The sequence below is a fragment of the Electrophorus electricus genome, chromosome 19 (assembly GCF_013358815.1).
Source record: "Electrophorus electricus isolate fEleEle1 chromosome 19, fEleEle1.pri, whole genome shotgun sequence".
NCBI classification, from domain to species: domain Eukaryota; kingdom Metazoa; phylum Chordata; class Actinopteri; order Gymnotiformes; family Gymnotidae; genus Electrophorus; species Electrophorus electricus.
The window spans coordinates 3,081,786-3,094,403 of NC_049553.1; the positions used below are offsets into that span (position 1 = coordinate 3,081,786).

The 12,618-nt window shown below is 36.8% G+C and overlaps 2 protein-coding genes across 2 annotated transcripts in view; both read right to left on the reverse strand.

Annotated features, from left to right (window-relative positions):
• Positions 1-12,618, reverse strand: part of LOC113569453 — a 107,785-nt gene that overhangs the window by 69,676 nt on the left and 25,491 nt on the right. The gene's annotated exons all lie outside the window — the stretch shown is intronic.
• On the reverse strand, positions 1,497-4,009 carry LOC113568390. Its single transcript, XM_035536693.1, has 6 exons — positions 3,918-4,009; positions 3,413-3,763; positions 2,945-3,328; positions 2,698-2,832; positions 2,241-2,296; positions 1,497-1,729 (listed from the first exon to the last, which is right to left on the reverse strand). Exons 1-6 carry the CDS (start codon positions 3,967-3,969, stop codon positions 1,604-1,606), a joined length of 1,104 nt encoding a protein of 367 aa, XP_035392586.1. The 5' UTR covers positions 3,970-4,009; the 3' UTR covers positions 1,497-1,603.

Genomic DNA, 12,618 nt, shown 5'->3' on the forward strand with positions numbered 1-12,618 from the left:
TCATTAATCAATAAACTTCATATTTATTCATTAAGTTTGTCATCGTGGCAAGTATATTTGAAGAAATGGCCTTCGGTCACTGCACAAAATATGAACTAATTCAGAAATGAGGCTGATATAACATAAACTTTCAGTAATAAACCAGTAATAGTTGATAGTTGTTTCCCTATATTTAGGATTGTGCCCCCTTTGAATAATTCATAAACGTACGTATTTTTGCTACCTATACATGTCTATAGGGCAGTTTTTGGTTTTTTTTTGTTGTTTTTTTTTCAAAAACAAGAAGTGAAGACAAATTGTAGGAATCACATGCGTATATACTGTGGTCAACACTAAAAAATCAGCTAAAATTGTTCTCAGACAGACTGAAGATGATGATAAAGGTGACCTTACGATAAAAAAAATATATAAGAATGAAAGTAAATGCTAACTATGAAAGTTAATTGCCCCTGAAATACAAACACAGGCAACAGATTGAAATGGAGTGAACACACAAGCAAAGAGCACTTTGTGATGTGTTTTTCTTAACAAATGTCATCCACTACCAATACACTACCAATACTTGCCTTATTGAGTTGCCTGCCTTGTTTTATTTTAATATGTTCTCATATCTCAGATCCCTGTTTCCTTAATTAGCATAATTTATGGGATTAGTTCACATTAAAATACAGAAACATAAACAAAACTAAACCAACTATAAGTATTATTATTAGTAGTGGTATTATTATGTTAGATGTATAGCACCTTTCACATTCCCGAGGTTGCTTTACAATATGAAAGAAACAAACACAAAAGAAAAAGTAATGAAGTAAAATTATAAGTGCTGTAAACTGGCTATGATAGGCATGATGATTGGGGAAAAAAACCTTTTCTAAATTGTAGCAATTTACATGGGAAAGGCAGATGAAACTGTGCCCAATTATTTCAATTACTTTCTTACCATTACTTATGGTCAATTAATGCTGAAGTTTATTCACTTGTGAAAGTTAACCATATTAAAATATTAATTTAATATATATGAATATAGGACTAACAAATATCAACCTTTAATTTCTCTAGGGGGTCAGGTATTTTATATATTGCCCAAACACACACATGAATGTCACTGTAGGACCTATATTGATTTGCAGTGATTTTCCTTCAAAGTTAACAGTCACTGTTCTGTGTTTCCCACTACCCCACCCCTTCACCCCAGCCACATACTTATCCATTGCCTTGGGCATTGCTTCTTGCCAGATGGGTTTCGGACACATCAACACTCATTGAAACAAAACTAGGTCTTCTAGAAAACCGGAATAGCTTTCATTGTTTATTTTTTCTCATTACTTATTTCACTCTTTATTGTTTATATTGTTGCTATTGTGGTGTCCATTGTCTACCCGCTTTGAGTCTTGGTTCCTCTCAAGGTTTCTTCCTGGTGCTCTAGGGTGATTTTCCTTGCCACTGTCACCTTTGGCTTGCTCACTGGGGGCTTGGTCTTGGACATCTGTAAAGCTGCTTTATGACAACAGCTGTTGTGAAAAGCACTATATAAATAAATTAGACTTTTTTTCCTCAATGGAAGGTTAAGATCTTCATTTTACAATTAATGTCATTCCCATGCTCATTTTAAACTAATAACAGAGGAGTATATGGTTTCTGAGAACGTGTCTTTTCGTGTCTCTTGCCGCTTGAATTTCCTTGCAGGGAAATGTATTGCAGCATAGCTCAACTCTTCTCTTTCCACACTCTAAAGAAGAAACAGTTTTGCACTGAAAATTCTGGATACTATTTTTAGCTCACTATTATTGTATACAGATTTATACCATAATTTTAGCTTTTGAATGTCCTGCTTTTTTATATTTTTAAAATACATACATTTTCTATCTTAAAATATTTTTGCATTTAATTTAATTGTAATACAATTAAATTTAAAACAACTCATTGTTTACTTTTGATTCGGTCATGGTACGGCCCCTTCCCCTTCAAACATCTCCGTGTGTGTGTGTGTGTGTGTGTCTGTATTGCTACACCCGCTCATGTCGTTCACCTTGTTGTGTGTAATTGTCATGCGTGTATATAAGTCTCGTGTCTTAACATTGAGGTTGTCAATGTTTGACTTAAGTAGTGTGTATGTGTGTGTTGAGTCATGAATGTTATATGTAAATTAAAACTTATGTTTTTGTTCAACGTGCCTCATCCCTACATCCTGTTTAACCCTCCAACATTACAGATTTTCATTGATAGTATCAATATCATACCTCATTCATTGGAGAAATGGAAGGAACAGATGGAGTATGATATTGCTCAGGTTCACCTACATGTTGGATGTAAAATTAGAACAACCTGCAATGACTGTACTTATTACTTGCAGTCAGAACTGAAAATGTTACGATGTTTAATATTAGCATTAGTCTGTACAATTATTAAGTAGTAGTAAAATATCATAAATGTCAGTTTAAAAACTTTGTTAGTATATGATTGTGTGTTCATTCTGTAGAACAAATGTCAATTAAATGTTATTAATAAATCCTAACAGTATTGCAATTATTGGGTTTTTAAGATGAATAGGGTGTTTAACAGTTTAGGGAATCAGTCGTTCTCCTAGGTTATGGTCAAATATAGTGTTTTTTTATTCATATACATACATGCATTTAATACTCAATGGGAGACTTGCTGCAGATATGTGGGCTAGTTTAAGAAAAAGAAGGCACTTACCAGACACTTGCTTCTTTATGGTCATATTCCTTGTCTTTATCCTCATGCACAAGAGGGCAGAAATTATAATTAGGCAGAACACATTGGATGTTGCCAAGACAATAATTTGAATGAGTTCTGACTTCTGAGAGGGATCTAAAATTCACAGATTGTGCTGCATCAGTGATATGCTGTTATACGGAAAAGAAACAAAGCACATTTTATGCATTTGGTCAAATGCTGACACTGGGTTCATGTTTCTGCTCACCAGCAAATTCAAGCTTACTCCCATTCCCAAACAATATCTCCCCACACATGGCCACAGCACAGTAGTAAATTCCAGCATCAGAGAGGCTGAGATTACTCTTTGGAAGGTTGAAGACACAGGTCTGTGTGGGAGATCCAACCTCAGAACTCTTCTTACACTGATCACTGCTGTCTCCATGAGTATAAATGATTCCTGGATGAGATTCTCCCGAGCCATGTCTGAACCAGTAGACACTGTGTTCTCCTGCACAGCTCTCAGTGAGGACTGTACACTGCAGAGTCACAGAATCTCCTGGGTGAACTGTCTCTTTCAATTTCAGATTGTTGTCTGTCTGGTCAAGTAATACAAATCCACTGATATAATGGTGGTGCTTTGAATTAGGTCCTGGAGGTAGAGATTGGATAAAGTTAACCGAAATAATTAAAATTCAAATACCAGATGTTTTTTTTAAAACTTAAGATTACTAACCTTCATATTTGAGAAACACACCATTACTGAAAACTACAAGGTCATAATCCCTTACAGCACAATAATAGATTCCAGTATCTGCTTGCTTTAAATCTGAAATCGTTAAAGTAAATTGAGTTTCGCTCTTGTTTACTTTGTATCTTCTATCATGTGTAAAGTCTCCATGAAACACAGGAAGAGAGCCAGCATAAAGAGTGATGATACATGTTGGTGCTTCTCCGAGAGACTGCCTGAACCAGGAGAAGTAGTTTTCATGATATTTTGAGATTATACACTTTAAAGTTATAGTACCACCTGGCACATATTTCTTCAGTGTTTCAGATTGAATTACAGAGATACCTGTGGCAATGTCTGAGAGAAAAACACAGTAAGAGTCATAGTAAGAATAATGTCTTTTGAATGTTGTCCAGGTGTTATTTTTTCCTAAATGGGAAAGTACACCTTACAGCAGTTGTTTAATTTAATGAATTAATTAATTGCATTTTTTTAATAGAAAATCACCTACCTGCTCTTAGGGAAAGCATAAAAGTTAGCATATGTATAACCAGGTTAAGCATATTGAAAGATCCCTTTTTTACAGACTACCCCTTTACCCACTATATACTGATGGCAAGAAAAGTGAGAATGAGACCTTGTAGGTTGCGGTGGCTTTTTATTGGTCATTTGGTTGATGTCGGCTAAGCCTGATTGGCTGTTTTTATGTCAATGACAAATGCTTTCCCTATTGTCTTGCATGTTTTCCCCCTTTGTTTCAGTTGACCACAATTCATAATATATCTTACATAGTACAGCAAACTGCAGACATTACAAAGACACTTACAGGTTCTGTCATCATTATTAATAAAGTTTCTAATAAAATTGTAATTTTATTAAAACATCACCAGGGGGACATATATCAGTGGGACAGATGCTTATCTGGTGAGAGTGTCACCAGACACTCTCCAAACTGTTGACTTCCCTGAGCTTGTTCAGCTCCTTTGTTTAGGACCAGTGGTGAGCACATGCAGAGAAGCACATGCAGACTTCTTGAGCAGTGGCTTCCACAAAATAAACACACCTGATTTCACTCATCTCTACACAGTGCCAGCCCTATATACCTGTTCTCCTGGGAATGTAATTGGGAAATAGTGTGATTCTAATTCTCTTCTCTCTCTCAGTCCATGCAGTGTCTCACGATAACAATATGCACAGGCTGCTGAATGCACTGTGACTGCTTCATAGATTTTCTTGGAGGCCATGCATTTCTTCCTCCCTTATAATTTCTAGAACAGTTGCAGATAATGAAAAGAGCATCAATGGGATCTATATTTCTGCCATGACTACCACATGACTACACATGCAGCATGAAACAGGACCTCCATTATAGTGGATGAACCGTTACATTCCTGCCACAGACTTTTGTTGTGTTCCCTTTGGGAGGCAGCTTCCTGGTTTTCAAGCGGAACTCGTGTACTCCTGAGGTGATGGTTGTCCCATTAAGAAGGCAAAAGAAGAAAGCTGCCTTTTAAGACTTTTAAGACTAAGTCATCAGGCTGTTCAAAAATCTGCTGTCCCTCAGCTACTGATGTACAAGTAGTACAGTCCAACTACTGGCACGACCCGTTTTACTTCACGCAAACACTCAAGGACTGTTTATGCCACATGTTTTATTCTTTTTGTTATGCTGCTGCTTATGATGATCTGCCTCTCTCAGGCTTCTCTTCTTACAGCAACCACTGTACATGTATTGTACCATTTGATACTGGGCTGCACTGCCATGTCTAATAGCATTTTTTTGTACTGTGTTACAAAGTCTTTTCTAATAGTTACAGGTTATCTGTTAAACACAGGTCATTGTATGTTGTCTGTTGCCCCAAGACCCAGTAGAACTATTATTATTTTTATTTCACTAGGCTATATACTTGTGGAATGTGCACTTTTAATGAATATAGAAATGTTATTTCTACAATCCTGTCCCTCCGCTCTTTTACAAACCCAAGGAACAACCATTAGCCCTGCACAGCCATGCCCCTTCACACACACCCTCGATGTGACTCACCGGAATTCTAGCACACACCTGATTCCCATTCCCCTCAATACCAGCCCCTTTATAAGCTTCCCTTCTCCATGCACATGTTGCGAAGTATTGTTCCCATGTGACGTACTGAGGATTTCCTCATCCTGTGTGCTTTCCTGGTTACTGACTCCTGCTTGCCTTCTAGACTTCGTCTCCTGCCTGACCCTTGGATACCTCCAGAACGCTACTCTGTGCATCGACCTCAGACTGACCTGACCACGCTCACCCGTTTTACTAAACCTATCAGTTTGACTGCTAAAATAAACCTCTGCAACTGGATCCACTTCAATGTGTGCATTCCTTACACACTCTAACTTCAGAGGATTTTGCTGCCGTCTTTGTGGACCTTTTTTTCATGTTTCCATGCCCCACCACCAATTTACATCCTTACATATTCATAGCCCTCTACTCTACAGATTAAGTCCTACACCTACTGATATACAGCAGTCCAACTACCTGCTCACTGGGCCCCATCATATCCACCCTGCTCCAGTTGATGTGGATCTCCCAGAGCCTTCTCTTCATCAGTCTCATCATAAACATCTCCATCAGGTCATGGACCATCAATTTCATGGATTCTCCTAACATTACTATGCTGATGATGTCCCAGTAATCCTGTCCTTTTCACCTTATGACATGCAGGTTTCAACTGCATCTTGGCATGTTTGACCTGTATCATAGATGGCATCACCTGAATCTGAGTCTCAGCAAGACCCAGCTGCTACAAATCACCAGAGCAAATGCTCCTTGCTAGTATTTTGCCATCTCTTTTGAGAAATTCTTGATCACTCAATCCAAGAATGCAAGCATGTTATTTAGTCATGAGTCAAGTGTAACTTGAGAATGACAGCTGTTCATCCACAGTTAAACCAAGGTTTATTGCATTCTCAGACAGTGTGTTCAAGGAATTCTCAAAAGAGATGTCAAACATCCCAGCAAGCACCAATTGCTCTGGGGATGTGTAGCACCTTGTTCTTGCTGAGATTTAGCTGCATGTTTCTATTCAACATTCACAGAACTTGCCTCTTCTCTCCAAGGAGGCCCTCCATGTGTTATTCAGTGTCTTGTCATCTCCAGAGAAAGAGAGAGAGAAACAGAGAGAGAGAGAGAGAGAGAGAGTCCATTCAAATATTTTATGTAGAGATCTTTATGACATACATTGTCACAAAGACCTTTACAAATGTATGGGTCCAAATCCGTAATGAGCAAGCCAATGGTGACAGTGGCAATAAAAAACTTCCTGTGTGGAATTAAGGGAAAGAAGGACAAAGATTCAAGCAGGAACCATTCCTCATTGGGTGGCCCAGCTAATACAGTCCATGCTTTACTACATTATGTTTAATCCAAGTAGCCACTTTGCTATAGATGTCGAAGCCTGAGTTCCTCCCGTGGGTCTAGGGTGGGCAAGCAGTTTCTGCATCCATTGGAGTAGATTGGCTGGCTGGATGGATATGGCAACAACAGTTCATCTGCTGGTGGCACTGGGACATTTTCTGACATCATCTTAAATGCTTTGTCACTGATGTGCAGGAGTAGTCCAGTGTTGACATCATCTCTGAAGTAACATGCAAATAAAATAGAAATATATAGTTAGATCTGTAAATATGAAAGCATGTATAAACAGTCCACATAAAGTACATGTGCCAACGATCAGCATGCAACTGTGGCAGCATTACTAAAAGGTAGGGTTAAGTTAACCAGTCCTGAGGCCTCATTGAGATATTGCATTCCACCCCACATCATCATAAACCCGAGTGAATGCATGAAATGGCTGTCTGACAGTGTCAACATCTCAAATTAACAGAAAACTCCATGACCAGGAGCCCTAAGACTTTAACCTAGATTTTAAAATGGGAAGTGTCTGAGTCCCAATTTAAAGCTTGGGGGAGAGGAGAACATGGAGTTCTGTCATAAGACCGATGGTTTACCGATGGTTTGTCTTTCATGCAATATGTTGCTGCTATTCCAGTCATTTTATTTTTCTCTTGACATGTCATTTCTATAGTTACCTAGGTCTGTTCTGCTAAACTTATACTCACTTATGTTGTAAATGACCTATATATGTTGTCGGTTTGAACTGGAGTCTTGTGAGTGGAGCATAATGAGAGCTGTGGGGAGAGGGCTATGATTTTGTCTGGAGTGAGGAGTAGCTTTTTAGAAAATTGAAGTATAGGTGTTATCTCTCATACCACCATCACTCAGCCACATGTTCATAATGCAGTTGCTCATTTTGCACTCAGTTAACAGTTATAAGTTTGCTATGGAATGGATAGTTGGGAAATGCACTTTATGTATTCAGCTAAGCTAAAGTTTAGACCTGCCTTCAAAAAATGCAGTTGCAACTACATTATAGCTATTCTTCAAAAATATACAAATTACCTCAAATTTATATGGTAAAAATAGTTTAATTACAGTTATGACTGCCACCACTTCTGCTAACTACGAATACCAATCAAAAACAAGTTGTCTGACAAACAGTTTGGGCATATTATCGGCTACTAAGGTTCATGAGTCATTTCTAACTGAAGCAATTGCATACTGTGATAGAGTAAGTTCATTAAAAAAGGAGTGTTCGTGCATGGCTGTTGCTGAACATGCTTAAATAGCTTCACTACCTACTTGTAGCCAACACTATGACCAAACTACTGGAGCTGACATGGAGCCGGTTGCCTCTCATTTGAGAAGGGAGAGGGTGAGAAATTAAAAATAGACATCCTGGCATGGAATGATTATGTAACTGTTTAAGTGAGAAGTTGCTGTTTCACTCCACTCACATAATCCTGTGTTAGCAGACTTCTGCATGTGAAAGATGTGTGGGTGAAGCAGGGGAACCAACCATGAGCTCTTCCAGCAGACTTAAGTGACTCCACTTCCACCTGCATTGTGACTGGAGCTTAAGCACCACATTATTTTCAGGTATTTGCTGGTCCAGTCTGAGATGGTTTTGTCATGCTTTTTTCTACACATTGAGAGCACTATAAAGATCTACAATAACATTCAAATAAACAAAAATTCACAAGCGGAAATGTTTTTTGATAGAACAGATGAAAGACTTACTGCAAACTTTACCACAAATTTTGGTGCACATCAATGTACATTTTAATGTATAGGTACAGGTCATTATTAAACATTACTCTAATCTCATGCATGTCATATCTGAGAAGTATACTCTCATGCACTTGTCAATAGTTTAATCTATCTCATTGTATGTTACATTCCTCTGCCATTCAGGCAGTAAAATATCCAATTACCATTCACACAGTCACATGACCCATCATGTCACATGCCCCATCACTGCAAATGGTAGTATGAGTCAAATGATCTGAGGATCTCTGTAAAACTAAAGAGTTTACATATGTTAATGTAAAAGAGACCACAGATGTGAAACTAACTAATGTGCAAAATCATTATATATGATCAAATAGAACAAAGTTGTGATGGTGCTTTGACCATTGTGGCTGGACCAAAGATTTTGAAGTTTTACATGTTTATTCACTAGGCCTTACAATAAAATTGTTAAAATAAATTAATTAATTAAAAAAAAATATATTGTAGGCTTGCTGCTCTGACAAGCATATTTAAAGATTTAGTTTCTGCTTTGCCAAAACAAGTTCCAAAAACAGTTGTTGTGTTGGAGCAAAGAAAATAAGAAAGGGTGCAAATGGTTTCCACCACAGGTGTTCTCAATTGCAATGCACTAGTATATACTGAATGCACTACTACATACTGAATCTGACATATGATGGTCTTTGCCTTGGCAAAGGCAAAGGATTTCAAAGCAGTAAACAACAGTGATGCATGAAATAGACTTGTGAGAATAAACTTTATATAGGTATTCTAAATTGACCCTAAATTGCCCAGCAGTTCAGTTCAGCATGTGCATGCTTTTGGTACCTGCATTTTGCCCCTCTGAAAAACTTTCTGGAAACTTTTGACCACAGATGTGCGTAAGACACAGCGGGCCCGCCTGCTGTTTGTTTCCATTCCATTTTTAGAGCAACAGGGTGACCGCAGGCTAAGATGTGCAGCTCAAGCTCAGCATGCGTGCCAAAAATTGGCCAGCACACACCACCACTTCAGCAAAACAGTGATCATCAGTAACCCTGGGGCAGGTGCATATGTGAAAACCCATACATGTTTTTTTCAATACTGAATGTATAAAAATATTCAGATGCAATATATAATTTGTACAATTTGTAAGCCGATTTGCCAGAGATATTGTTTTTGCTATAGTACCTGTAGTCCTGGAAGGCAGCTTTTTGTTTGCAGCCTGCATTGCAGATGATATGAGACCTCATTACTGATCTGCACAAAGTCCTTTCAATGCACACACAATTATCACAGATCAATTAAAATTAAGTGCTTTACCACAGCTATGTTGATATAGTCATTAAAGAGTATATTAATACAAAACTGAAGGCTGTATAATTTCTCTGATTACAAAAACCACAAATTGAACACAGTTTAAAAAGATTTAAAAGGTCAGAGGTCTGGGTTTTGTTTTGTTTTTTTTATCAGTGTTGACCTCATTTGACAGTAATGCATCACTTTTAAATCCATCAAGCTCAAACATCACTTGTGTCATTTTATTCTTATTGAACTTTGTTTTTCCTGCTCTCAGCAGCAGGGGGAGATAGATAATCAGTATCTAGGCAAACAAACATTTATGCTACAGAAGATTATCAGTGTTATGCCAGCTGCTGCCCTCTTGACCCTACATTTCTTTCTTAAGTTACGTTAACAAATGCTTATTTTTGAATAAGAAACTATTTGGATATACCATTGCCTAGGTCTGATTCTTCTTTAAAAGAACAAACTGCTGCTGAAACAGTGAAAAGTATATATTTTACAGCAACCGTTTATATTAACAACAAACTTTACAATGAAACCTGACTACTGCGAATTGTTAAACTCATTCAATTTATTAAAATCATATCAGTCAAAACAACATCACAGCTGTCTATGATGACAGAAATATGTAAATCTACTTTTTCTTAGTAGGCCATTAATCCTGGAAAAATCCAACTGATAAATTTCAACTGGTTTCATTTTATAAAATTACTAGACTTATTAATTAACTCAATATTAATTGAACATTTGTTGTTGAATGTGTATTATATGTGTTTTTTGTAAATTTATGTATACTGTAAATAGATCTCTCCAGTAGGATATTAATTGTCTCGCCAGTAGTTTCTCAGTGACATGACCCAAGCATATGAGGCACAGCCAGCTTCTACAGAAGTCTATTTCAATAGTATTTATGAAACCACATGTCTATGTTAAGGGTGGCAGTACACTTTGACTAATGACGGATATGAACGCCTAACTCCTACTTCTCTCCCTTATGTTTCAGGGCAACCATGGTATAATTCTGTTGTTACATATTTTCTGCCTGATTACAGATGTCCTCAGTGATACTCACTCATTCCAGTATACTCACATGTTATTATAGTATGGAAAGTGGTACTAAGGAAAGATGATCTCCTTAATATTGACAGACCATTGCTGGATACTTAAGAGGGATGATCCTGAGGCAAAAACCATCCATTGTTCATTTCAGAAGTGTAAAAACAGCCTTATATATTATAATGAAATAGATACATGTTATAATACTTTTTATAGAGAATCATTTTTAAACATTCTGTTGTTAGAATGTTTCTACCATGCATGGTTTTTAGGTTTTATGATATATATTTATATACAGTTTGAATAAAAAAGGTCAAATTGTGTTGCCCAGTGTTTTTTAAAAGTGTGTGCCTGCTAAAAGCAAGCATGCAAATATCCTGCATAACAAATGTAAACTTTACTTCACAAAGAGTGTTTCTTCATTTCTTTCCATCTATGGAAGCTTAATAAATATTGCATTTAGTTTGCATTTAGCCTTTGTTTTGTTGCATTTACCCTTTGTCATATTTATTTTATTTATTTGTTATAAGGCTTAACAGATGAGATCAGTCAGCAGTAAACAAGATAAGTATTTTTGTTTCTGTTTATGAAAAAAGGTCTAGGGTCTCTGGTGGGAACTGTGTTCTTGTGGTTTCACTGCCGTGGGTGTGTAATAAGAAAAGCCTACGGTCAGTTCTGTGACAGAGAAATAGTCAAACTATGATACATACACACGCCCACACACTCATACTGGGCTTCTATGTTTTGACTATGCTCTTGATACACGAAACATATGAATTGTTTAATTATGACTAAAATATACATTTTTTTTCTAATAATACAAATCTTTATTTGCTGTTCTGTTTTATAACAGAATTTAAAAATATATATTTTACATGAGATGAACATATAAATCAGTTATCTAAAGAGTGTTTTATGTTGATGACCAATAGAAATTTTACTCTTTGGTTATGTGTCACTTATAAATCTGAAAATATATGCTGGTCCGCTGTAGTTCACCTCACCAGGTCTCACTGTGCACTGAACAGCTTCTTCCTGTCTCTCACTCAACAGGAAATGAAGGGCCACTTTCTGACAACTCCTTTTCTGTTGTGCTTCACTTACACCTTCGCCTTATAGGGGCATTGCTGCTGTTATTTGACCAACAGCTTGTGATTTTGTATTATATGTGTAAGCAAGACCTCAAATTTTATCTGATCCTTTGCCATTGACACGCTGATTTCCCTTAAAAACAAAAAAGAATCACTGTTTAATATGTGAATTTCAGATCTTGCCTTTGCTGGAATTATAAATCTATTGTGTAAATATTTTTCTGTATATTCACTGAGTGAAAGGCATCTACAATCCAGATTTCATTCCTGTGCCGGAATAACGTGTGCATGTCCCTGTCCATGGTCCTGAAATTCCCTCTTGTGAAGCTGTGGTGAACAATAAATTAAAATTAAAAAAAAGCAAAAAGCTATGGAGCACAATTCTAATAAATTTGTGTCCTCGTAAAAAAAATTATTAGTGAACTTTTAATTTTGCTTTCATAGATTAGAAAACGTTTGTGTGACATAATTTGTTACAATTTAGAAGAATTTAGTAGAAATTAGTGAGAATTGTCATACTGATGCATTTTATTAGAGACAGTTCTTAAAATTGTATGATTGGCACTAAGCAAATATAAACATAATTTCATTATAGTCCAATAATATAGTAGGCCTATGCTTTAAATTGTCCCCCTGTGTGAAGTGCTATACAA

Excerpts from the sequence above, each read along its gene's own strand:
- LOC113568390 (XM_035536693.1), bottom strand. The coding sequence starts at position 3,969 with ATGCTTAACCTGGTTATACATATGCTAACTTTTATGCTTTCCCTAAGA. Across the intron at positions 2,297-2,697 it reads CATAAAGAAGCAAGTGTCTG|GTGAACCTGAGCAATATCAT; the intron begins GTAAGTGCCTTC and ends TCCAACATGTAG. Across the intron at positions 1,730-2,240 it reads CCATTTCTCCAATGAATGAG|AGTGTGGAAAGAGAAGAGTT; the intron begins GTATGATATTGA and ends TTTCTTCTTTAG.